This window comes from Trachypithecus francoisi, unplaced genomic scaffold (genome assembly GCF_009764315.1).
Source record: "Trachypithecus francoisi isolate TF-2019V2 unplaced genomic scaffold, Tfra_2.0 Lachesis_group3, whole genome shotgun sequence".
Classification (NCBI taxonomy): Eukaryota; Metazoa; Chordata; class Mammalia; order Primates; family Cercopithecidae; genus Trachypithecus; species Trachypithecus francoisi.
In genome coordinates, this window is record NW_022681468.1 from 94619285 (window position 1) to 94646219 (window position 26935).

General features: G+C 38.1%; 1 protein-coding gene across 4 annotated transcripts in view; it reads right to left on the minus strand.

Moving 5' to 3' along the window:
- Positions 1-26935, minus strand: part of MCTP2 (multiple C2 and transmembrane domain containing 2) — a 257644-nt gene that overhangs the window by 102868 nt on the left and 127841 nt on the right. For 3 of the 4 annotated variants that reach the window (XM_033188895.1, XM_033188893.1, XM_033188894.1), the window contains 4 exons: positions 25207-25337; positions 16070-16256; positions 13625-13718; positions 1023-1125 (listed from right to left, as the gene is read on the minus strand). In XM_033188895.1, the coding sequence (XP_033044786.1) occupies positions 1023-1125; positions 13625-13718; positions 16070-16256; positions 25207-25337 (515 nt within the window). The remainder of the gene's footprint in view (positions 1-1022; positions 1126-13624; positions 13719-16069; positions 16257-25206; positions 25338-26935) is intronic. The other variant, XM_033188896.1, reaches the window with a different exon arrangement.

A 26935-nucleotide genomic window follows, 5' to 3' on the forward strand; every position in this document is an offset into this window, starting at 1 on the left:
GTGTCCAACCAAAGTAATTTTTAAAAAGCTTCCAAATGAAAGGAGTTAACATTTTTAAAATTAAGAATTACCTTTAAAATAAAATGGTGGTGAAAAATCACTATTTGCTGAAATGTATAGAAAGCCTCTGTTGTTGAAACACAAAATACTACAAATATTTTAAAACTTATTATTTTTTTTAAATATTGACCAGAAACCAGATACCAGGGATAATGAAAAATGGAGCCATGGTGATTGGCAATGAGTTAGGGAAATAAGAGACTCTTACACCAGGCCATTGGCAAAGGTGTTTAGCAGAGTTAATCCACTTTTCATAGAGCCTTGGGAACTTTCTACTAACAGCATTAACTCTACTCAAAATGAACTTTATTTTTTCACTTATAAGCACAGGACAGAGCACTGATTTAGCTTCACGGGGGCAGTATATCACCGTTTCACCCAAATTCAACAGGGGCCTCCCCTCAATGTTCAGGTGCCTTGAAATCTAAAGCAAACTAAGATCTTAAGTATATCCAGCCTCCTAAATGCCTGGGTTTGATAGTGTGGGCAGAGAATCACTATGGGATGGGTCGCTCATATAAACTGGAACATAAGGAACCTTTGGGAGTGTCGAAGGAGTCACAGAAAATCTGTATTTTCCTAAAGATTTTGGCAGAATACAAGGCTCTGGCATTAACATGATTTTAGAACACATAAGATCCTTGAATTTAAGGCAGGTCTCCATTTCCTTAACCCAAGAATGAATTAATCTAGAAATATGGAGGCTTCCATTTACTCATAGATTAATTTAGTCACTAAAAGATCTACTTTACAAATGCCTCCTATAACAGTCCCTTGCAGTTCCAAACGGTCTCTTCTATTATTAACACCACACACTATAAAATGAAAGGATAAAATGTTTTCAAAAGAAAAAACAATAAAATTTATTCTTTGCCCATAAAAATGGACAGAAAATTCCACTCAAGAGCCCCAGACTACCTTCCAAGCATAGCAGAAATAATTTCAGAGGTTAAAGCACTTACAATGTAAAAACTTTGTTCCATTCAGGGTTGAGGTTTTTGTAGACGGTATGCGTCTGAAGCCGGTCATTGCCTAACTCCAACAAGCAAAATGGGTCACTCTTCCCTGGAAAGGTAACATACACATTGGTCAAAGACAAGTGAATCTCAGAAGGGACAAGGGCAATGTGAACAAGAGTCAGATAAAGTTGTGCTTGCTGAAAGAAGGAACGCAAGACTCCTTTTCTAATGAGTCATGGAGGCCCTGTGTGGGAATCCAGGAGACAGGCAGAGGCTACAAGTGTTATACCTTTAGCATACTTAACGGGTTAGAACAAACACAGCACCTGATATGGTCTGGTTGTGTCCCCTACCCGAATCTCATCTTGAATTGTAGCTCCCATAATTCCCATGTGTTGTGGGAGGGACCTAGTGGGAGGTAATTGAATCATGGGGACGGTTTCCCCCATACTGTTCTCGCGGTAGTAAGTCTCACGAGATCTGATGGTTTTAGAAGTGGTTCTTCTTTCACTTGGTTCTCATTCCCTTTTGCCCGCTGCCATGTAAGACATGATTTTCACCTTCTGCCATGATTGTGAGGCCTCCCCAGCCACGTGGAACCATGAGTCCATTAAACCACTTTTTCTTTATAAATTACCCAGCCTCAGGTATACCTTTATCAGCAACGTGAAAACAGACAAAGATCAGGCCTTGAACGCCAGTGGCCACACACATTTCACAGGAGTGGGAATCCAATTGGCATGAGGGCCCATTTCTTTGTTTTTAAAATGAAGTTCATCTCTGTTTCCTTCCTAAATTCTAAGTCAATCTGTATAATTACAATTCTCTAACTGGAAACCTATAATTTACAGGCTTCTACATGGCTATAAGAGGAAGTGAGAAAAAGTGTAAAACTGGTTCTTTAGGAGTTAAGCTCTGCTCCTAAGCAAATAGGCACAAACACTCATGATCCTGGATACTCAGTACATTATGAGAATACATGAGTTACATTTTTGGTGTCATAAAACAAACAAACAAAAAAGTATAACTCAATAAAGGTTAGAGTTTTTAACTTAACAAAAAAACTAAGCTCATCTTTCATTTCTCACCTCTTCTCTTTCCACTCTACCTCTCATATTTGCACACCAAAAAAGGTAAGAAATTTCCAAATCCAAAGTTAGACCTACAGTGTTACAAAGCAAAAAACTCACTTCCCTGTTGTTGTGTTTGGCAGAAGGATGTGGAATTGGAACTGTCAGAGAAAGAATGAATGGCTCCATAATGTTCATAGGACATTAATGCATTGCCGGCCTCTGCAGCACACTGGCACTTTACAAAGCAGTGCTTGCTAAATTAATTGGGGGCACAAGGACAGATGCTGTTCCAACAAATGGCCAAGGAGTCCCAGACCAGGGCCTAAGCCAGAGAGTGCTCAGGCCTCTTGACCTGCTGGCCTACCATTCAGGTCACTGAACCTCCATCTAATTCGCTTAATAACCAGGCGCTCTGAGGTACAGCACATCAATAGAGATACTGATACGTGCAGGAGCCTGCATGAAGATTATTGTTTAAAAAGGGAGGAGAAGAAGAGCAGACACATGGGTGATGACTTGTATTAAACAGGAGATTCCGCTCAACTGACTAGTGGCCTGGACACTTAAATCCCTGGCCAAAGCTTTTAAGTCAATGCTACTATTTCAGTTACTAGCAGACAATGATCAAGCCAGACATAAAGGAATGAGTGAGGGTTTTCGATTGTAAACAATGGAAATGGTCCCTGTCTACATGTAGCAGAAAAGAAATTTATAAAATAACATCAAAAAGCATTCAGAATTCCTACAAAGTTTGGAGAATCAGGCTAAAAAATATCACTATAAACCAAAGAATACTTAAGCACAAGAAACTCAGCCCATATCTCACACCAGGAAAAGTCTGTTGTGGCCTCTGCTTCCCCAGAATACTGCCCCCACAATTCACTTCCAATATGAATTCTCTACTCTTGCTTCTTTGCCTCACTTAAGGCCGATGCAAGGACCTCCGGAGCCTGTCTTTCATAGCCAAGTACCCAGACCTGAAAGGCCAGAATCACAAAGAATTTGTAGCCTCTGTGAATGAAAGTGGGCTTTGACCTCTTCTTCAACATAGACAATGGGAAATGATTCAAACATGGAAGGGGTTTCAGCTGCTGGGGAGTCAAAATCAAACTAACATAAAAATCCATCTGCACCCACAAAAAGTCTTGTTTATTTAAAGACAGTTTACTCTGGCCATGTGGTTTGCAGGGGAAGAGGCTGGAGTTAGCTAGGAAAAAGCCTACCAACACAGAACAACACCATTTCCTCTTCAGCAGTTGTGAACAAGAAGACACCACGTACTTTTGGCTTAATGCTCAGGTATACCATGCTTGATTTCTCAACCCAGGCTGAAACAGCTACTTAACCGTTTGTCAGACTATTAGTAGGTGTCAGCGCTGCTCCTCTGGAGACACCAGCATGACACGCCATCAGCAGTTGCTCCAGGGAAACCGTCTGACACTTTTAATGAAAACCCTGGGGTTACTCCACAGCAGGGCAGAGATGCTGCCTGGTCCTGTTGAGGCACAGGTGGGCTCATTCTGTGGCTCCCGCTCTCTCAAGCAAGCACGCTCTTAGCTGTCCCAGCTAATGAGGAACAGACTTTCCTTCAGAAACCAGGAACTTCAGTTATGTGTCTCCAAGGGACACACTGTACCAACTCTCTGAAGATAATTCAGTCAAAGCTCATTAAAATGTTGCATTTGTTAATATTACAGAATAAACAGAGAGAAGCAAGAAGAAACAAAGACATTAAAATGTTTACAGAGTAATTTACGCACACTTTATGGATTGATTTCTCTTAAAAAGTTTCAGATACATGGGGACTTTGAGTAAAATTTAAATAACAAATATTCTTATTTGAGATAACAAGTATCTTTCATGATAAAGGAAATGTCCAAATGCTCACCAATGGTACCGAGAGAAAAGGACAAGGCAGACTGACATACATGCATTTGAGGCTGTACTTTTCCTCTTTGTATCACCCATTTCACAGGGAAAACATCTAGAAGACCTCCTCTGTGTCCAGATGCCACATCACCTTGACACATTTATGCCACCGACAATTCAGTTTCAAATTGAGGTTTAGCACTTTGTACTCAATAGCCTTTGCTATTTTCCAACATTGCTTTAAAATTTATTTGTATTTCTTGAACGGCAAGTAAGGGAGGTTCACTTAAACAGTTTTACCTTTGTATCAATTACAGAAGTTGAATGACAAATAATAAATGTGTTGCAATAGTCATATCATTCATTTGATAACCCTTTTTTTGTTGTTGTTGTTTAATGGAGTCTCGCTTTGTTGCCTAGGCTACAGTGAAGTGGTGTGATTTGGTTCACTGCAGCCTCTGCCTCCCAGGTTCCAGCAGTTCTCCCTCCTCAGCCTCCTGGGTAGCTGGGATTATAGGCATGCGCCACCACGCCCAGCAAATTTTTGTCTTTTTAGTGGAGACAGGGTTTCAACATCTTGGCCAGGCTGGTCTCAAACTCCTGACCTCAGGTGATCCACCCACTTCAGCCTCCCAAAGTGATGGAATTACAGGCATTAGCCACCATGTCCAGCCCATTTGATAACCATTTATTAAGCATATAGCTTAATAAATGTTCCTAGCACTAAACTGACCCTGACATACAATGATCACCTAAGCTATTACCTGCAAGGGACTCTCATAATGGTCTCTGCTATTCTGAAAATGCTGCCTTTTCCAAGAAAACTTTTCTCACTCTCATCCCACAGCAAACTGAGTTGTTTCCATCTCAGATCTCCAATTGTGTATTGCCCTTACTTCTCTTATATCCCACATTTGTAAACTTCCACTCCACAGTCAGGATGTGTATTCACTTAAGGGTCCTGATGCAGGCACAGCCAATATATGAATGCTCTTACCATCCCCCAAGAAGGGTGCCATGGCCTAGGGACAGAGGACAGCGGTGAAATGCAGATGAGAACATGAAAGTTCAGAGAAATGTAATGCGGTTCAGAAAAGTTCAGAAAGATTTCTTAGTGGGGGTGATTCTTAATCAAGGTTTACAAGGGGAGTGTTTGATAAGCAGAAATGGGTAAGTCCTTCTTATGGAGATAGGGCAGGTCAAAGCATCAAATTTATTAGGAAGATATATATCATATATATATATATATATATATCTTCCTAATAAAAAATGAGATACATATATATCTCACATATATGATATATACATAAGTCTCATATATCTCATATATATGTGTAAGTCTCATATATCTCATATATATGATATATATGTATCTCATATATATGAGATATATATGTATCAATCATAGCTCATGGTACTTTAACTTCGAATTCCTGGGCTCAAGCAGTCCTCCTACCTCAGCCTCTATGACTAGCTAGGACTACAAGGACATGCTACCACTGCTGGTTAATTTAATTTTTTTTTTTCTTTTTTTGGTAGATACCAGGTTTCATCATGTTGACCAGTCTGGTCTGGAACCCCTGGGCTCAAGCAATCCTCCCTCCTTGTCCTCTTAAATTGTTGAAATTACGGGTGCGAGTCACTGCGCTTGGCCCTAAATGTTTTCTTCTTCTAACTCCACTTCCCCGCCACTTCTCAAGCCCCCCAACAAGATCATCATTCGCTGATCTTGTCTAACATCTTCCCATTTTCATTCTCCCCTCAAAACCCTTGCTCCTCACAGCTGCCAGAATAAACTTTTGTAAGTTTATATCGGATCATATCATTCCCTTAATAGTTTTCCAAATTTGTTCACCTGGCCCCAAAGTTCCTAGGTTATCCAGTCCCACCTAAGACATGAACATCCCCTCCCCTCAGAGATCCCTTTTGCTTTCTGTCTTCTAGTCTGGCTTGCTTTCTTCCAGACCTCTGAAAAAGCTGGGCAAGCCCTGGAACATTGCTGTTTTCTCATTTTCAAGTGCCTTTCCTTCATCTCTGCAGTGCCAACTCTTTCTCATGTCTCTGTTTGACATCTCTGCTAGAACATCACTTCCTGCAGAATCTCCAATCAGGCATCCCTTCCATAAGAATTAACACCATGTTCTTGACCTTAGCAGTATAATTGAAATTAGACAGCCACTGGTTAAATCAGTCACTTCATACGAGGTCAGGGACCAATTCCTCTTTTCTACCATGTCACCAGGAAAAATCATAAGGTATCACACAGAATAGAAAAGGTATATTTGCTAAATAAATGTAAATGTTACTAAGAACCCACCCATTACTATAGAAGCAATTCCTGTTAATTCATGGAATTTCACAAATGAGCTGAATTCATTCACCCTCATGGTGCCATTAAGTTATAAACCACTAAGTCATCCATATATTCCCGAACTTTGCATTGACTACAGTCCATTTCTTTGGCAGGTCGTTGAAGCAGATGGCCTGCCAGAGACAGATTTATGTAGTTTTTAATGTGTTTTTCAAAAGTTGGTCTTGATTTGGGCTTAGCTATCCATGAGGATCTCATGAAAATTAAAAACATTCAATCACAACTCCTGAGCTTTCTAGAAATTGCAGTTATAGTCATCGTTTTGAAAACAGGGCATCTTTAAGAGATGAGGTATTGCTATGGATACGGCTTCAAGAGACAGACAATTAAATGAAAGCATAATATGGGCATGTGGTTTAAAACTCAGTGAACAATAACCGTGAGACTATTCCTCTTCTGACACAAGCAGTCTTATGTTTCAAAACAAAAACAGCAATACAAAAAATCTCGTAGTCACTATGATAATTTACAGAAACAACTCAAAAGTCAGTATTATAGTACATAACAGAAATATTTTTACTCTATAATGTGGGGTCTAAGTGCCCTATTTTGGTCAACAGTTTAACAACAACAAAAAGATGAATACACCAAGCTATTTTATATTAATAAAACTATCATCCAGATTATCAAAATGTAAAATTCAAGCACGAAAGTAGTTCAGTATGAGAATTCCTCTACCATGAAGCATATTTTTTGTCTTCTTTTTAAGCACTCAATAGAAAGAGAAACAAAAAGAAACATCTTAGAGTGGTAACTAGATTTCTAAAAGTGGCTGAACAGATAAAAGTAATTATTAGCTTATACGTCTAACATGATCAAAAGTTAGGGAAATTATAAACAATAAGTGAACAAAACAACCTATATAATTCTTCATGTATCAAATATACTCTAATAAAATCATTTAATAAAGAACGGGAAAAACATTTACTAAGCACAAAATATATATCAGGTATGTTCATTTAGGATTTGATTTAACCCTTAAAATACCCATGAGGACATAGAGGCTTAGGGGGAGCCTAAGGCCAGTATGTGGGAGAACTGAGATTAACACATGGGCCTCTACTTCTGTATAGCTTCTATGTCATTATACACAGGGATTAAAATGAGAGGCAGCTACCACACAAACAAAAGGCAAAAACATAGGCACTAATTTTTATCTTCAATGAATAAATCATTGAACTGGACACTGATTTAGTCAAGGCTGAATCCAGGGCCCATGGAAAAGGCTCATGCACTTACCCAAGGAATGGAATATTTTACCGCAGTTATAGCTCAGATCTGTGTGGGGGACAGACCAAGAGCTCCTCCTAATGGCATAGCCAAGGAACCAGTGAACTGAAAATGCAATCCCTGATTTTGAAGAAGTTCTCCATCTATTTCCAAGGTACACACTACCTGCTACACCTGATGTCCTGCAGTACAGGAGCGAAGGCAGAGTGAAGACTGAGCCTTCTCTTAGGGATCACAAGCTCCTAAGGGTGTGTCTGTTAACCAAGTGTGGTGCTCGATGAATATCCATTGTCAGTTACCAGAACTGCCCCCAAGCTGACTTTCCTGAAGTTGAGAAATATTTAAAAAGTGGTAGAGGAAGCTATATTGGGTTCCCTGGAAAGAAACAGGGGTTCTGGAATTAAATGTATCTTTATTCTCCTGGATCAGGCAATTGTTATGGTCCCTAACATTCCTACTTATCAAATAAGGATACTTTATAATAACCTGGATTTCTTGTCTGGAAACATATGTTTATTTCTCCTCTGATAGATATTTTGAGATTATGCTAATTTGGGAGTCATTTCATTTATTAACAGTGGAAAGAGAAAAGGGTCCAACTGACACCTTTATTACCAAGATATCAAGAGGATCCAGATATATTTGGAAACTTTTCATGATTGATGGCTGGTTTTGTGTTTTTGTTTTAATGGCAAAGAGTGCCAAAAAGTCTCAAGGGTGAAATAAAAATCCCCAGGAGAATTTTAGAAGGCAAGCAACTCCAAATTGTGAGTCAAGATGATATTTCCTGTTTTGTCCCTCCATTGTCTCCTGATAATTCCCTAGCTTCTCATCATAACATATAGATTATTAGAATAATGGAAACATGAAAAATGAAGATGAGTGATATGGTTTGGATCTATGTCCCTACCCAAATCTCAGATCCAGGTGTTATCCCCAGCGGTGGAGGTGGGGCCCAGCAGGAGGTGATTAGATTATGGGGGCGAATCCTTCATGAATGGTTTAGCACTATTCTCTTGGTGCTGTCTCCTGATAAGAGTTCTCATGAGATCTGGTTATTGAAAAGTGTGTAGCATCCCCTACCCCACTGGTCCTGCCCCTGCCATGCAAGACTCCTGCTTCACTGCTCCTGCTTTGTCTTCCATCAAGAGTAAAAGCTCCCTGAGGACTCCCAAGAAGCAGAAGTTGTCATGCTTCTTGTACGGCCTGCAGAACCATGAGCCAATTAAACCTCTTGTTTTGTAAATAATCCAGTCACAGGAATTTCTTTATAGTAATGTGAGAACAGATTAAACAATGGGATTGTGCTATAAAAAGAGAGGATATTGAAGCCTATACTGCATTTTCTGTTGTGCTGTTATGTCACTTCATATCCTCCCACACTGAGCTATGCGTGGAGGGCTGCTCTGATTGCTTTGTTGCTACTCTTGGCATGGTGAGTTAAAGAAAACTCCCTGAAGTTTCTAGTTCCCCTATTATGCCAGGATTCTGAGTGGGTAGGGGGCATCCTAGGAGGAACAGGGTAAGGGCCATTAGTATGAAGCAGAGGGAGACTGAAGAATGGCCTCTTGCCTTTGGAACATCCTTTATGGGGAAGGAGGTCTCTTACAAGAATTATTTTAGAGAATAAAACTAATAAAGAGAAAGCTTAAGTAACAGGAAGGTAGCTGTATGAACCACATTTTGATTTTAAGAATGCTAAGGAAGAATCATTGATTTGGTGTAGAATACTTGGCATACGCATCATGCCAATGGTGGCCATGATGTTTCGATTCCTAGTGCTGAATTAACCCCAACACATTACAATCCTGGCAGCTTCTCAGCAGCATACTATCAATTATAATAAGGCTATCCTGAATAATCTGCACACATGTGCTGAACATACCAAGACAGTTTCCTACTCTTCACTGGCTGATCTCTCTCAATGCGTAAGATTGCTGTTGTCATGTATACTGAAAGGTGATACAATCTGGACTGAAAAACATTTCAATTCTCTAACAATTTTCCCATTAGCCCATTGTTTACTATATTATCTTTTTACAGTTTATGAGATTAACTTTGTATTTTCTTACAACAGTATTATGATCAGATGTGCCGCTGGGCAGCATATACCATGACTTTCCGTCTGGGCCTCTACTGTAGATATGAAACCTGTTATACTGTCCATTTCTCAGCATTGTCCAGAATAAAATGTTTCTCTTTCTCAGTTAATCATTCGAATGTGAGTTATTTTCTTCTTAAAATACTTGCATTTTAAGACTAGCAGTAGCTTAGTGAAGTATGCTGGTCTTGTCAAACATTACACACAGCTATTCACCTTGAACCTCCAAGTACAATTTATCATTTGTTTCATGAATCAAGGCTGTGGCCTGGTTTACTACAAAAGTAATGACATCAGGCTGCATCACCTATCACTTAAAAATGTTAGGTTATGCTAGGCACAAGGAATTTGTGAAGCAAATTCTTTAAAAAATATTTGACAGGCTTTTCTACTAGAATAACTGCTTATGGCTATCCATGTCTAAAATTGGCATAGATCTGAGAAAAAATAGCTTTTACCAATTTTAGAGATAGGTTCCAAAGAAGATAGATTACTTAAGATTCTTTGAATAAAGTCTTCTCTCGTACACAAATGTCAGAAACTCTAAATAATGCCAAGATAAATATACATTTAAATTTATTAACAGATAGATAGCTTCAATCACAACAAAATAGCATATTTATTAAAAAGGCATAATTTAAAAACAATAAATATACCTTTTAATACATTAGAGAATTAAAGCCTTTGCCAACTGTAAATATCATAATACTGCTAGTATACACAGATTTAGGCTTATTCATATATTTTAACACATTTGAAAATGTATACACTATTTTCCTTTACAGATAAAACAACTTTATGAGAAATAAATTCACCTTAGTATATATATTTTATTCTAATGTTCTAAAATACTAACATAGTAATGAGTGTTCAATTTTTCCAAAGTTGAATTTCTTGTTATGCCTATATAATCATAACATCAATAGGAATATCCTTCTAATTTGATCCCAGTGGCTTGAATGACCTATATTTTCTTTTTCTAATGGTTATTCGAAAAGAGGTGGATGGCTTTAAAATTAGGAAACTACTGAGCATAAAGTTTACTGTATGCATTCATTCGCTCCTCCAGGACATGCAGTCCCTTTGCTCCCAGAACAGTAACTATAACCTCTGCATGGACTACTGCCAAGACTAATCCCTACGGACTTTTGCTTTATCAGGATTCCTGAACTTTAGGTGAAACTAAACTGAAGCATCAATTATTGTGGTTACTTCATGTTGTTTTTAGAAACATGCAATTACCACAAAATAAAAATATATGGTAAAAGAAAAGCTGAAAGAACGAAAGGTTCCCTTTTGCACCGTGTCTAAAATGACCATTATTCTTTAGAGAATGTCCCTGGTTATCTGGAGTAAATGCATTTTTTTAAATTTGTGGGTGAATGCTTTACTCCCCTAGCAACTGCAATAAATGAACGCTGATTTATAAAGTAAGGTGACTGGAAAATGAAGGGTATAGAGTAGGAATAGTTACGAATAGTTACTTAATTTCTTAAATGTTCCTGGCACTGACAAAAATGGGTGGCTTCTCTGATCCTGATCCAATGACACTGCTGAGGTCTGTTTTATTTTTTACTACGTACTTTGAATCAGTAACAATAATGATAACAGCAATAACACCTGATCCCCACTAGAGGCCACGATCGCTAACCTCTTAGAGGTATTCATTGCTACCTCACTGTAATCTGAATCCACTTCTTTTTTCACACAGAAAAGTTAAATTACAACTATCTGGAATAAGTCCACTTTGTAGCCCTAAAGCAGTGCCTTGGTTGGAACACTCTGGGGGATTCACATAGGAGCCTGACAATGTATAAACATAGACTGTGAAACTCAGTTCTAAAACAAAAATCATTATGGTCTAGACACGTTTAGCCAATGACAAATCACTTTTCCTCAATTCACAATAGCAACAATTTTCTCATAAATACAGAAATAGTAAAACACCAGGGCATTTAGTCAAACCACACAGCATTATTTCATTTCTAACTACAGTTATTGTTATTGGAATTTGTTGGTACTTACCTTCATCTACTCCAAAACTATCTACTGAATACCTTGAATGTAAAACAACAAAATGAAAATATTTCTCCCAAAATTATTCTTCCATAGAGAGGGTCTTTACAAGACTCTTTCTTCAGGTATCCTCTCCTACTCACTTTATTTTAATAGTTAAAATACTCTTTGGAGATGATACACTGGCCTGACACAATCTTTATATAAACTAGTTTTGGGGGCTTTATATGGAGGTTACTTGATAAGACAGGTTAAATAAAGTAAGTTTTTCAAAAGTGTTTCCATTAGCCAGGTGTGGTGGCAGGTATCTGTAATCTCAGTTACTGGGGAGGCTGAGGCAGAAGAATTGCTTGAAGCCAGTAGGCGGAGGTTACAGTGAGCCAAGATGGTGCCATTGCACTCCAGCCTGGGCGACAGAGCAGGACTCCATCTCAGGGAAAAAAAAAAACAAAGGGTTTCCACATATGGATGTTGTTGTACACAAGCCTTCAAAAAATACTCTTCAAGCATTACAATTAGTCACTGGAGATTGAAAAACATATATATGCAAGCTACAGAAAGAATTTTTTTAAATGCTAGAAGGCATAAATGAGTTCTTGGGGCTGGAGACATTCCCTGAGAGAACAACAATTGTGCATTCAAAAAGTGCTGTATGTAAACAATTAGACAGAAGTAAAAATAATTTTCTCTGGGAAACTCATAGGCAATTCTAAATGTGCTTTAGGGATGACAGAACCACTAATGTCAAAGGCACATGTGAAATGTTGACTGTTTTCATAAAATATAAGTAAAAAGAAAAATAATTAACATGAGATTACAAACATTTGCAAAAATACTAGTGAATATGAAGAGCAATCATCTGAGTACTTCACCTACAAACCTCAAAAATTATATCTTCTATTTGGCCCCAAAACCATTTTTGGATCTTCTCACTAGTCAGGATCATCTTATAAAGTAGTCATTTCTATTGTTTCATTTTTGAGCAGGGTGAGGAGAATTTTTTTTTTCAACTAAGTTTATATTTCCTAAAATGTCTGTAATATAATGTGCTGAAAATTAAAGTTCTCTTTTCCAATGGTTGAACTTCCTCAAACTCAGTCTCAGATATTTAGAGGCTGTACAAATATAGTGAAATTGTTCCTGTCTGGAAGGAAGAAAAACAGTAGCCCACATTTTAAAAATACGGGATATATATATTTAAAAACCATACAATCCTGAATCAATAGATAGAACCATGCTGTAGAATACTCTTTGTATTCATCAATTTACTTGGTAAATAGCATCTGTCATGTAGGCGGCTAAATTGTTAGTCAGCACAAGGGGGTAATTTGGCAATGAGTGGGGAGCCGCTGTCAGACACTGGCGTGTCTGGATTACTCTACGTGCAGCAGAGCATAATTCAGCACAAAGCATGTCTGCTTTGGCCTCTTTCTAAAAGTTCAAGTTACAGAAGCAGCAACAGAAACTTCCTATAAGACAATGTCAACTGCAAAGTGGTACCAGGGCCTAGACTCTGGTCATTGTTACGATGAGGTGCCAGCCGGATCTGACTTCAAGCTCAGATTTAAGAACCATGTGAACCATTCAGGCAGAGAGCAGCAAAAGGCAAGAAGTTGAATCGCTGCCATTTGAGGTTACACAGAAAAGCTTGACCAACAACTTAATTTAACAAATAAAGAAGTCGTGACTCATAATCCACAAATATTTTTGAAGCTCAATAGATCTGAATATTGCTGAATCAGCATAAAATCATTTGAAAAAAATGTGTAAAAAAGGTGCATTGTGTGAAAGAAATTGTTCAAGTCTGCCTCTTTTTTGCTATGACTCTATTTGAAGAAGCATGACTGTTATATTCATAATTCTACTTATTAAGCATTTTGCTTTGCCAGGTGATTGCTTCAAAGCAGGAAATAAAGATAAATTAGAAAACGAAAATGTCCTGTACCTGAGAAATCTGCCGCTAAGAGATCTGCTGCCTTTAAAACCTTCACTTGTAAAATGCCGACGTCTTTCATATCTTTCAGGGAGTTCCATAAGCACTGAGGGTTGAAAAGGTGATAACAAGTGAAAACAGCTTTTTAATACACTCTTTAATGTCATAAAGTCCCATAGGAAGTGCATCCTAGATTTATTTTCCTTTCTCTCACGAAATCTTTAAAAAAAAAATCCCCCAAAATGTATTATATAAGTTAACAGGACAGTTAGGCACTTATAGCAGCCAAATTAAAAGAAAAGTAGCTGAGAATTAATTAACTACACATTTAAAATAAACCAATTAGAAGCAGATATAATCTACTTTTAACATTGCCCCCTGGTGATAGCATAGATACCCCACCGGGAAAATGTGTGGGTAGAATTACATTGACACTCTTTTTCCTGCCTTCTTTCTCATTAATGCAACTTTTAAATCACTCTAAAGCACAACATTATTCTGACCTCGTTAGTACAAACTTTATGGATACCAGAGGACTAAACTTGGACCCATCACAGATACTTATCACCACTGGAAAGAGAGTTGGGGTGGAAACAGAGTAAATTTTCTGGTCTATGTTTTAGCTAGCTCATTGAATTAGAGATTAAGCATCTCGTATCACCCTAGATTCATATTTACTTTAGACTTGAGTTTGTATGAGCCAAAGTCTGAATCTACATCTACTGCTCATTCTTAAGCACATATAGCAATATTTGGATGTTTATATACATGGCATCCTTAAGAAATCGTGCATGAAAGAGGCCAGCAGATAAACTCTCTTCTCATGCCTCCAGAACACACCTACTGAAAAAGACACTGCCTTAAAACTGTTGGATATGCTATTTGTTATCATTAGATAGCTAAAAACCTGTGATTTACGAAAGGCTATTAAAATACTTGCTATTTAGGCATTTCAGATAGAATAACACAAGCTTAATAACAGTTTGCCCAACTTAATATGCATCATTCCTAAAAACATTTGCAAGTTGTTTCTCCTCTATATTTTCAACCTAAACAAACAAACAAAGCAATTAGTTTTTAAACTAAGAGAACACATTTGAAATGAAGTGCTTTTACAATTTAGAAGTGGAAATGCCTTTAAAGATGATCTGTTCTTACAACCTGAAAAACAAATCCAGGGGGCTGTAACTTGTGCTTTGAAACAGCATTCGTTCCCTCTAACATGCTGGCCAGCTTGCTAGCTGAAGAAGCACTCAGTATTTCTATTTTGATTAGAAATAGTATTTCTAATTTGATCATAGCCTCTTCAAACCTCTTTTCGATTACTACTCCTCAAATCCTAAAGCATTATTCAAAGCAGGCATTACTTTATCCACTTTACACCTAGATGTAGATGTAGATGGTATCTAATGTTACTTTATAAATACACAAAACTCCTCATGAATTTGGTGAATTTGTCAACTTATCCATTGGAAAGCTTGGGGAAAAGTTTTATCCTTCACCATTAAATTTTCATTTGCTTACCTAATCAGAGAGAATGTTAATAGTGAGTTGTGTCAAACCTTCTTCACAGTATGCCAAGCTCACATGCACAATCTGCATTGACAATGAGCTATGTGGCTAGGTCTTGTACTCCCGAAGATAAAGAATTATTCAATTAATCAATACATCTACACGGTGAAGGACCCTGGTGACACTAAAGTTTACACTGAGAATGATAGTACCATTGAATAGGGATTAATCTTTGCTTCATTTTCATGCCACTTTCCTAAAACATGCCTTCCCTGTGTGGCACTAAAATAAACATATTGATTTATAAAGAAGATAGGATAAAAGCAGAATGCAAATAAAGGCACCTAGAAAGCCAGAGTACACAAAATAAATGAAGAGGACACAGCCATTTCATTTAAAAATGCTGAGTGGACTGTTAAGCACACTGTAACTACTTAGGGAGAAATCACACACTGGTCTTATCCAGAGTAGTTCAGAACAGCAGTCCTTCGTGTCCAGCTAGTGTTATTGCTTTACAAGGCATGAGCAGGTTCTCACTTATCCTAAGAAGTTGTGCAAAGGTATCCATAACATTGCAAACATTAATGGCTGGTAAAGTTATTTGTGAACTTATATTAAAAGTCCTATTTACACACACAGACAGGCTAAGCAGGAGTCTGCTTCCCTGGGGATTTCAACATTCCCTAAAGACTTGCTAAAAGGTAAAAATTCATAATATCTTTTTGCCTTTTAAAATAGCAAAGCCAACTCTTAATTCTACTGTCACCTTTTCACTAATGCATTAACCCCTAAGTCTGATGTCTTGCTTTATGACGTACAGTGAAACTTGGGACAAAGATCTCTTTTGATGTAGTTTTTCAATTCAGAGACTTTGTTTCAATAAAGACTTTGTTTTAAAAGAGAAGGTGGGAGGAGGAGGAGTGTACAATAAGGCAAAACACTCACATATCGCTGGGTAATCTGCTTTCTTTCGCTGGGGTCTGCTAAGGGGCAGACACACAGATCAGAGATGGAGACCCCCGCACAGGGTGTAAGTGTGACCAACATAAGGAGAGCCCCCAGACAGCTGTCCAGTGGCAGCTCCAGGCAGTTGGCTTGCTTCAGAGGGAGTGCCGAGATATCCACTTTACACCTAGAAAAGTTTCAGGAATCAGAGAAAGAAAAGTTATTAATTCAAGGCCGTTGTGGTACCTCCAAAGCACCTGGCTTTGATTTCATCATCCCCCAAAACTCACTCTGTCTGGTCTTAGGTTTATTGAACAGCGAAGGTTGCCCCAATTCATAAGGCTCACTCCCAGCCTAACACATCCTAAAATTAAGGAGAGGAAGAGGTCCAGAAAATCAAACAGAAGGCAGCATTGGCAGATGGAAAATGAAAACAGGAGTAGGATCTTTGCCAAATAAGGTTTGTAGAAAGATAAAATCAAAAATTAGGGAGAAAAAGGTTTGAAAGTTTAAGCCTTATGAGTAAGCATGCTGTATGGCTTCCCTGGGCTGTGTCTTCTATGATTAAAGAGAATAAAGGATCATGGTTCAAAACATGAAGGGGAAAAAAAAAGATAAGAGAAAGGCAAGTGGGAGAGGGTTAATGGAGAAACCGTTTTCTTCCTGATTAATGCCAACTGGTGAATTTTTATCTTAAACAACACGTTAAGGTGTTTTCCTAATAGGCACAGTGCCACAGGGTTTCCCCAGGTGGGTTTCTTTCAGACAAATGAAGCATGAAGTGCTGTTGATTGATCCCATTTCAGCAGCACTGCCAGGAAAGGCTGTACCCATCTGCTATAAATTGCATGTTTTCCGCCTCTTAACAGCCAATGTTCTGGGGATGTTGAAAACCTCAAACACATTTAAATACAGAAGCAAACACCAAAAAAGGGGACTGAGGTGCTAAGCCATTTATTTGCCTTAACACTGACAACTCTGGGTTTGCCTGGACCACACCTGCTCTGTTTATGTATGCAGGTGGGTGAAGTAGGTGGGGTGGAGTAAAGTGGGGTATGGTATTCCCAGACATCATTTTTATTTTTCACATTCTCCTTTACCCTCCATAATTATAGAATAAGATGAATATTCAAGACTTCAGAAAAGGATGGAAGCACTGCTCCCCAGAACGAACAATAAAGATAGATTCTTTTCCTAAGCTGTCAATGGACTTTGTACATTTGCAGTTAATTACAAATAGGTAAACTTACATACTATATAAAGCGATGGCAATTTTGAGCCATATGGTTATGTGGACAAAAACTTCCACTTTAAGAAATCTGAGAGAAAAGTTGCAATCATGTTTCCAAATAAATATGACAGTAAAAGACTCTACTAGACTTTATTACAAGATTTTAAAATATTTTACATATCAATATGTGTCCATATAATTAATTTAGGTGGGCATTTACTTCCTATTTATTTCCTATTTATCAAAAGTGACCCCAATTACAGGAGGGAGTGGCCATTAGAGTTTTTGCATGTAATAGATTCATCAAATATTTTTGTAAGAGAGAGATTACAAAAAATGTATTTTTAAATAATCCTTTGATTTGAATCAAAACAATTTTTCTGTATCAATAGGGAAGCTTTTAAAGTTAAATTGCATTACTATCTATGAAAAAATACGTTACTAAATATTTTTATTTCATAAGCATGACGTAAGTGGGAAATCAAATTTGCTTGGAAAGAAAGAAATGTCAAGTGCTTTAGACCATTTATTTCTAGAAAAGTAGGTCCCCACAAATTCTTAACCAATATTGCAGTAATATTTCTATTTAGGAATAGTTTGCTAAGCCTTATTTTACACTGTTACATACACTTTCATTTAATAAAGCTCTTTCTTATGGAAAGGTAAATAATCCAAATTTGTAGAAATTTTCTCTGCTAATCACACTGTTACAAATTAACAATAGGCTATTGATGGCACATTCTTTTTAATACCATTAATAATGGCAATTTAGTTTTATCCTTTAAACGTTTGCCTTCTTTGTTGGGATGGTGGTTTTGTTGGTTCTTTAAGCAGCCAAAATTTATTTAGATACAAGTGCTCTGACAGCTAATAATGTTTGAGGGTCAAAAATAATATATAAGTTAAGCTCTAATAAAATTTTTCTTGGATAATTCAAAATGGACCTGATATTAATTCTAGAGTAATCTAATAATGCTGTGAGCAGTATTACCATAATTGGAAGAACTGAAAATTTTCCTAGTGACTGTTTAAGTGCTCAACTTATTGGAACAGAGCAGTTTATCAATTTTAAGTAAAAGCTGAACCACATACCAGATGAAATGCAAAGTAAATATTGGGTTTCTTCTCAAAATTACACATTTTCACAAGCTTTTCTCTCATTTCTGTCTACTGCAAATGTTTTACACTTATGTTATTATAAAAAAATAGTCCCTTCACTAGAATGAACACTTTCATGAAAAATAGCCATTTCTAGTTTAGATATTAGAGTCCTATAAGCAACAGGTTGAAGATTTAGGCATCAGCTTCATACATTCTACGTTCTTTGATAACAAGTAAATCTAGCCAAATATTTACTTGTACTTTCTCAGTGACTAGAAGAAACAAGCTAAACTGATATATTAGCATTATGATATTAGCATCATGTCAATCAAAACTGAGTCTTTCTGGACATGGGTTATGACCCAGCCTCTTAGAGGTCCTGACCCACCACATGAACGGGTATGTTAAGAATTAATTTAAAGCTACCATAGTAGCCCCCCTTTAACAATGACTTTTTATAAACATTCTGTAACTCTTCTACCCACCTTGTGTCCCCATTTATTTCCACATTCTAGAAGGAGGAGGAAAGATGGGAGACAGAAAAAAATGTATTTCATACAAAACCTTCTTCAGGCCTCATAGTTAACCTATTTCAACTCCAGCTTACACTGCTCCAGTTTTGTCATAAAGTTTGAAGGAGAACCAGAAGCTCTGGACATTAGCCAGAGACTGAGAGAATTATTTTCATTAACCCCAACCTAGTAAGAGGTTACTGCATTATCAGAAAAGCAGCAGAATATTTTTTTAACAAAGAGATTTTTCCCCTTCAAATTGCAAATACTGTTAACCATAATACTCATCCAACCTTCCAAAAGAGAAATATCAAATGACCAAAACGGCTTTTTGCATTTTTTCTTATGTTCAAAGACTAAAGTCTTTAAGATGTAAACATTCTATAATACATTCATCAAAGACATCTGCAATACGAAAAATCTCCAAAGAAGAAACTAGGCTTCTTCTTTTTCATTATTGTACTGGATTCTTCTCTGAAAAAAATACTAAATAATTTGGTTGGGCTCTTACGTCTTTCTAGTCACTGCTGAAGACCAGTAATCTTGCTCTTTTCTGTCCTCTCTTCGGCTGCATCTTATTGGCAGGGTACAGGATTAGCCTCTCCCTGTTATGGGCAGGTGTGAGGGGCTAATGACTATTTTTGGTTTGTGGGCTATAAGTTTTGTATAGCAACTACTAAAATCCGCTCTTGTACCATAAAAGCAGTAATAGACAATGTAAACAAAGTTTTTTCCAAAAAAACTTTATTTACAAAAACAGGCAGCCATATGGATTTCACCTATAAGCCCTGGTTTGCTGACCCCTAAACTACCGAAATACTTGTGATTTAGTGGTGGTGAATTACACGTCTTTTTTTTTTTTTTTTAATGTCAATTTTTTTAACTCACGACAGCCCAAGAAACTCTGGTCAAAATATCCAATGATCTGTTAGTTCATAAAAATGGATAAAGCAATAAAACCTATAAAAATTGCTCCCTTCTGTCTGATAGAAACAATATGGAAAATACACACTCAGGGCATCTATATAAGGAATTCAATTAATGAGCATGAACCAGTTGAGTCTGCTCCAGTGGCATCACATATGACTTCACACACAAGGGGACTAAATGTCTTTGGACAGTCATTCAGAAGGTGCAACACACCGTGCCCTTAGGTAACCAGGAAATGTTTATTCCAACGTCAGCTTTTTAAAAATGTAATCAATAGGAGCTCCACTGCAACAAGATTTACATTATGGAAATCAAAATTGCCAAGTCGCTGCTGTGTTAGTGTCTAAGAAGGACCACCCATTGTTCATCTGCAAGAGATGGAATCCAATGGCTTTGTGCCTTCACCCCGCCCTCTTCTCTAGCCTTATCATGTGACACCATTGATCTTTCCACTCCATCAAGGTTCTTGGAGGGAATGTGCTCTCTCTCCTCTCCAGGCCTTTGCCTATGTTATGCTGTCTTCCTGGAAAGCTCTTCTTTCTGTCTCCTTGTTAACTACCACTATTCCTACAAGTCTCAGCTTAGACCGCTGTTCTTCAAGGAAGCCTCCTCTTTCATTCTAAGCCCAAATTGGTATCCACGATGCCAGGACCTGCAGTCCTCATTCCACCTACTGCCACTGCCTGCTTACTTGTAGTAGTAGCCCAAGGACAGCAGCCTTTTCTGTATCATTGTCCACTGAATCCTCAAGTATTTTGCCTTCTGCCCAACATACGATGTGCTCTGGATTTGAATAAATTGAATGCACGAAAGAATTAATGTCAGCACTGTCACAAAACTCATGAAGTCAAAAACTCCAAATTATAGTGTTTTTTTGTGAAGTAACTAAATCTTCTGCAGCCTCTGTTTCTTCCCCTATGTAGGAAAGGAATTGAAATAAATGTATTTACTAGGTGCCTCTCAGATATAAAATGCCGTTGTTCTACTCACCTGAAGAAAAGAGACTAAATTACTTTTTTTTCGCTTTCCTACAATAGGCATATATTAAAGCCACCCTGTCTAACCCACAGGCAGTTAATGTGCTGATTTAGCATTGTTTCTGACCTCCCGTTCTTGTCTTTCTCCATTAATCCCACAGCATTTTAATGTTTTAATTCAACACATAATTTTACCATATCAGTCAGACAAACCTGCTCAAGTTTTACTTGCCATGATAGCTTTTAACCTCTTATTCATTACCATAATTCTATGTTTTATATTACAGACTGGTCAGCTTTTAACTTAAAGGCAAGGGGCAGAAAAGAGTGCTAGAGTTTTAAAAGCTGTAAATCTCAGCGGCTAAGGAAGCCAGGGAACAGGAGGAAAATGGTGAATGTGTCAAGCCTGGCTGTAAAAGCAGATCAACGACATGGGGTGCAATTTGTCCAGAGAAATACTCCAGCCCAGATTTTTCACTGCCTCAGAGCCACTAATAAACTGGTAGAATGTCAGAGCCGCTTATCCAGCACCATCTGGGACTGAGGAGGGACTCTTGAGGCAGGCTAGTCCGAAGGGGCTTGTGGGTTCCCATTCTCAACCTTTCCAAACTAAATTAAGTCTAGAAAATTCTATAATGAGTTAATCTGTAGAATCCCCTTGAAATATAAAATATACTTTAAGAAATTGGTATGATTACTTTGAAATGGCTCAAAATGGAATAATCTATATTATTCTATATTCATACTCTTGACATTTTGTTTAAAAGTTGGAGCCAGTTAAACTCAGCTTTATGTCTTACTCTCCCCTAAAAGCTCACTGTTTCTATCTAAGATCAGATGCTTTTTTGCTGGTTTTGCCCGTGAACAAACACTGGAGTTGGCAGGCAACACAGTTTCAGGGGATGATGGCTCTTACCCGAGCACCTTCATCTCACCAACCCCAGTGTTTTCAGGAGTTACTTGTGGCTCAGGGGGAACCTGAAGGTAGGTGGATTATGGAAAAAGGGGAAGTCAGCAAGTTCCACATGACTCAGGAGAGCCTGGAGGAGGGGCCTAATGGGCAGGTCCATGTTGTAACCATCACCAAGCTAACAACCTACCCATGCCAGTGTGATTTCTCCACACATAAGCAACCACTACCCCAGCCTTGTCATGCATGGTTACAAAACTTCAGTATCGTTCAGGCTGACCTACATTACCCAACCCTTCCATCAATGGATGTCCCTCCTACCATATCCTTGATGATGGTCACTGCTCACTTTTACCAAAAAATATCAAAAAATTCTATGCTGTTTTGGAGGAAAAAAAATACATTGAATTTTACTAGTCATACTTTATTTTCTTAAATTGCATAATTTGAGTTGCCAGGGTGTGAGGACCTACAGTTTACATGCAGAAAAATCTCAAAATTAATAGTAAGTAATACCTACCATCAGAGTGCGCAAGGGAATAAACAATGTCAAGTAGGTGTTGTTACTGTTAGCCATGATGACCCTGCCAGTTGGCCAGTGAGCCCATTATGCAGATACAGAGCCAGACTCCACAGGGAATCCACCATCCAAGTCCCATGGTGAGCAGACAATGTGATTATCAGTAAGCTCAGGATGTGTGACCCCACAGCTAATGTTCCTTCTCTCCCACTGAACTGCCTACGCAGCTTCCCTGAAGAGAATTTTCCCAGAATCTATCTAGATTTTTAATTATAATGTTCAATTATGAATATCAAGGTTTTATCCAAAAACAAAGCATGAGACAGGCTTTGGAGAAGAGACAGTTAAGATACATTTGCACAGCAGAGAGCCTCCTGATGCAAAAAGGTTTTTCCCAACAGTTGGAAAATAAAATAGCTGGGCCTTAGAATGAAGATCACAAAGAAAAGCAAATATGTCAAAAAAAAAAAAAAAAAAAAACACCTTGAAATATTTAAACAATAGCCAGGAAGAAGGAACCATAAGTAGCATGTCAGTCATGTACTTATGCTAGCACAATCTTTCAGTCTGAGAAGCAGTCGATATTTTATCATAGATTTCCCCCACCTGCAAGTTCGCTGCAGGGTAAAGCAGTAGCACCAGCTCCCAAGAGATACTTTTGTTATCTTTTGTACTACAGGAGAGGAAAAAGGAAAAGGATACCCAAAAAAAAAAATTATTTAAAATTCATGAAGAGGAAGAACAGAATGACCACCAAGACAGGTATATGTCTCAGTTACAAACAGGAAATAGCTAAAATAATAAATGAACACCCAAATGACAAAACATGGATTACAAGGGACATCTTAAATTACTTTTATTGTCTCTGTGAGCAACTCAACACTCATTTGGAAAAGCATTTCCTATTATGTGAAGGAAGCATGACAGTACAATGACTTGTGAAATGCAGCGGCATTATTCTTTGCACCTACTAAAACAACATGCTGGCCATTCATCACAGAAGGACCCTGTTCCCGCCGTTCAGATAATACTTTGGAACACAGAGTTCTCTACATTTGTGTAAGTGATCTTTGCTCTTTGGGCTAGCACAAAATTTCGAATCCTACTACCATCCATATTGGTAGAGTCCTGGTATATCAGAGCAGTGACAACATCAGAGATACTGAGAAGTACCTGAGCCTGAGCTATCTCAGTTACCCTGTGTGAGTGGAGAAGAGAGAGAGACAAGGTCACAGAAGTCATCCAACAGGCCATGTCTGTAAAAGACTGAACCACAGGAAGTGGGTTTGCTCCTAAATGCAAACCTGGCTGGGAGATGGCCATGGAAGAAATGATTGCAATCTAACAGATAAGCAAAGAATTGGGGATGTGCAGATGGTGCAAAGTAATGCAACCAGAGATGTGGAGGGTGAGGTCAGGGGTCTTAAGTGGGGGCAGTGCTGGTCCCTCTAGGGGTGTTTGCATACATGTTATGGAACAAAGGGGTGCTGGGTGTGCATGTGTGTGCATACATATGCTTGTATGTTTTTCACACAATAATCAAGGGAAGTTACTGGTATCAGGTGAGAGCCAGGTTTGCTAAACATACTGCAACATGCCAGACAGTCCCATGCAATAGGGTACCCATATTGAGAGACACTGGAGCAACATTCCGCAGGTACTGAACCCCTCACACATCTATCTCAGGATTCTGAGGTGGGATGAGCCAACGACAACAAGCAGTCAGACACTGTGCTAAGCATTTGACTGAGAAAAAGCCCTGCACAGGCATTGGGTTAGCTGGGTCTGAACCTGTTTATGCCTCTAAACACCTTACTGACGAAAAAAACATTTCACCTCCTTGGGCCTCCACATTTCCTTGTCTGTAAAATGAAGGGGTTTTTACTAGATAAGTAGTTTTCAATCTTTAGTTTTCAGCAACAAAACCCTTTCTTCAAATGGAATCCCAATACAGAGCACAGGCAAAAGCTGAGATGCTCTGGCCACAGAGGAGAGATGCAAGGAGGCCCTCCCATTCCTCAAGGGGTGACCCTAAGGGATCTCCCTGAACCCAAGATCCAGCTTCAAGAAAGACACCCCATAGTGGTTGGGAACTCCTTCAACATCTGTGTTCTAAATGTAAGATCTGCGTACAAATATGTATACGGAATGAACACACGGCAAGTGATTTGATGGAGAAAACTACTTGGTCTTTGGAAACACAAAATCCTGACTCTGGAGCTCATGACTAAGTCCAAGGCCAAGTAATGTGTAAACTTCTGAAGCTCCATTTCATCATTTATAGAATCAGCATGATACCAGTAACTCAAAGGGCTTTTCTGAAGCTCAAAGATGATCTGTGCTTCTGCCAGCATCCCTTTTTTGCTTACTGTATGCTGGTTACAGCACCTATGCTGCTTCATTTCATTCTATTTTTCACTACAACCCTAGGAAGAAGCAATAATATTGATATTATTGTTCATTACACATGTAAGGATCTCAATTGAGAGGGTCCAAAAGTAAAGAAATAAAATAAAATAGATTTAGCCTCAAACTCCATTCCTTGGTGTGCTATAAAGTACATCAAGGACAGTGAAATGCTTCCATCATGGGAACACCTAGCCTTAGATCTTTACTAAATTATATAACATTTCACTAGGTAGCAAAACCAAAATTATAGGGTATATTGGAAATTTATATAAAATGTTTTGAATAGTCTGAGATAGCAGGTTAACTTTCTTTAGATAATTCCTTACACACATTATTTTAATCAATACTGAATGACATTTCCAAATTAAACAAACAAAAATGAAAAGCAATCTTTCCCCCAGTTAGGATTGGCCATCCAGCTCACTGCTGGCACTCTGGGGTGGGGGATGCAAGGTAGTGCCCTCAGCCCTAACACATAGAGATCACCTCTCAGAACCAGCCCCATGCAGAAACATGCTCCCGCCACTGGAAAGCAGAGGGGACTCACGTGCCCAGACGTTCCTCATGCTTTTTGCTGTCCTTTCCCCACACTTCAATGTCCAAAATGCCCATCCTGTCAGAGAAGTAGTGAAAGTCAAACTGTTCCTGCCACTGCGGATTTGCACTCTTACACAGTGTCTAGAAAACATGCAGTTATAATATTTATTTTCTTAAAATGTCATTCATTGCTACAGAAGCTACACACTAATTTCATCATTAAACTGCAGGGAGTCAAGATGATGGACCTCACCCCTTATAAAGGAAAACTTCCCTTTTTAGAATGAATGAAAGGGACTTGGTGGGTTCAAGAATGGGCAAAACATTACTACTCTCTTAGCTGCCCCCCAGATCCAATAATTATCCACCAAGTTACAAAGAATACTGTTACCTCACAAAAAACCATAAATTATATATACACATGCATACACAGTGGACATATATCAAAACAGACACCTTCCAATTGTCTCTCTTATAGGAGATCGTACTAATTGCTCAATTGAATGCAAGTAACAGTTTTGTCGGCATATCCATTCAATGCTAGCTTACCAACTATATACATTTACAGTTTGGGGTCTTAATTAACATCTGTCAGATGCATTAAATGAGAAACCCATGATTTATACATTGCCACCTATTTTTAAATCCAAAGTTAGTGAATCCAATCACTAGGATTGGAGGAAGACTAGGAAATTCCACTGCAGCCAAACCTAAAAATTCGCAAGAGTGACATGAAAACTCCACAAGTGTTTCTGTGTTCTTCAAAAGTGATTCAAACTGCTTCTATGTTTGGCTCATTGGCAGGATTTTCGTTTTTGTTTCCTTTATATAGAGATTAAATTTGTGAATACAAAGTAAGCAAGAATGTTGGTCCCAGAGTATTAGGCTCTAGGGGTGCAGTGTCATGTATTAAATACCAGTACCAACTATTCTTGCATGAGAAAAACATAGAGAACTCAGACGTCGGCTGTAGCCAATGTCATGTAAAATCATTTCAGCTGTTTTTCACATCAGGCTTAATATACTGGATCACAGAATTTAGAAACCAGAGAGAGAAAAAAAAAGGAAAACCCTGTTAGACCACAAATTAAATGCAGTATTCCCCAAGGGTGAATGTAGCAGATACTGAACTAATTCTACACTTCACCTTAGTCCAAAGGGCTAAGTGTGCTTAGTGATGAATAATTTTTCCATAAATCCTTAGCCCGACCCTGGCAAGCTAAAGGAATCTTAGTAGAGAGATATGGTTATTCTGGATACCCTCACTGTGAGGCAAAGCCTGAAATTACCTGGTTAAAATAATTATCTGCATACTTCTGTCTTAACGTGCCCTCAATTTTCACATTTTTTATAAACTATTCTTCAACATGAGCCTCAATTCTCTACTTTGTGCTAGAGTAAATGACATCTACCATTTGATTCTGTACTGAAAACTGTGCAGTGCGCACAACCTCTTGCCTCCCTAAATCATTCTTGTCTGTATCTGCTATGTCCTCGATGCTAGAAATATCCCGTTATATTTTCAAAAGTGTCCACTGATTTTTTTTCCTATGTGACTGTTGGCAAGTGATGTAACTTTCAAGTACCCCAGAGCTCCTTCAATCCATAAAACATAGGAAATATTCCTGTCTGACAGTTATGTAAAACTAATTAATTGTCATGGTTTAGGGACTATAGTTTTTGAAATAAAATCCACACCAAATTACTAAGATTAAAAATTAAATGGAATTTGGATCAGC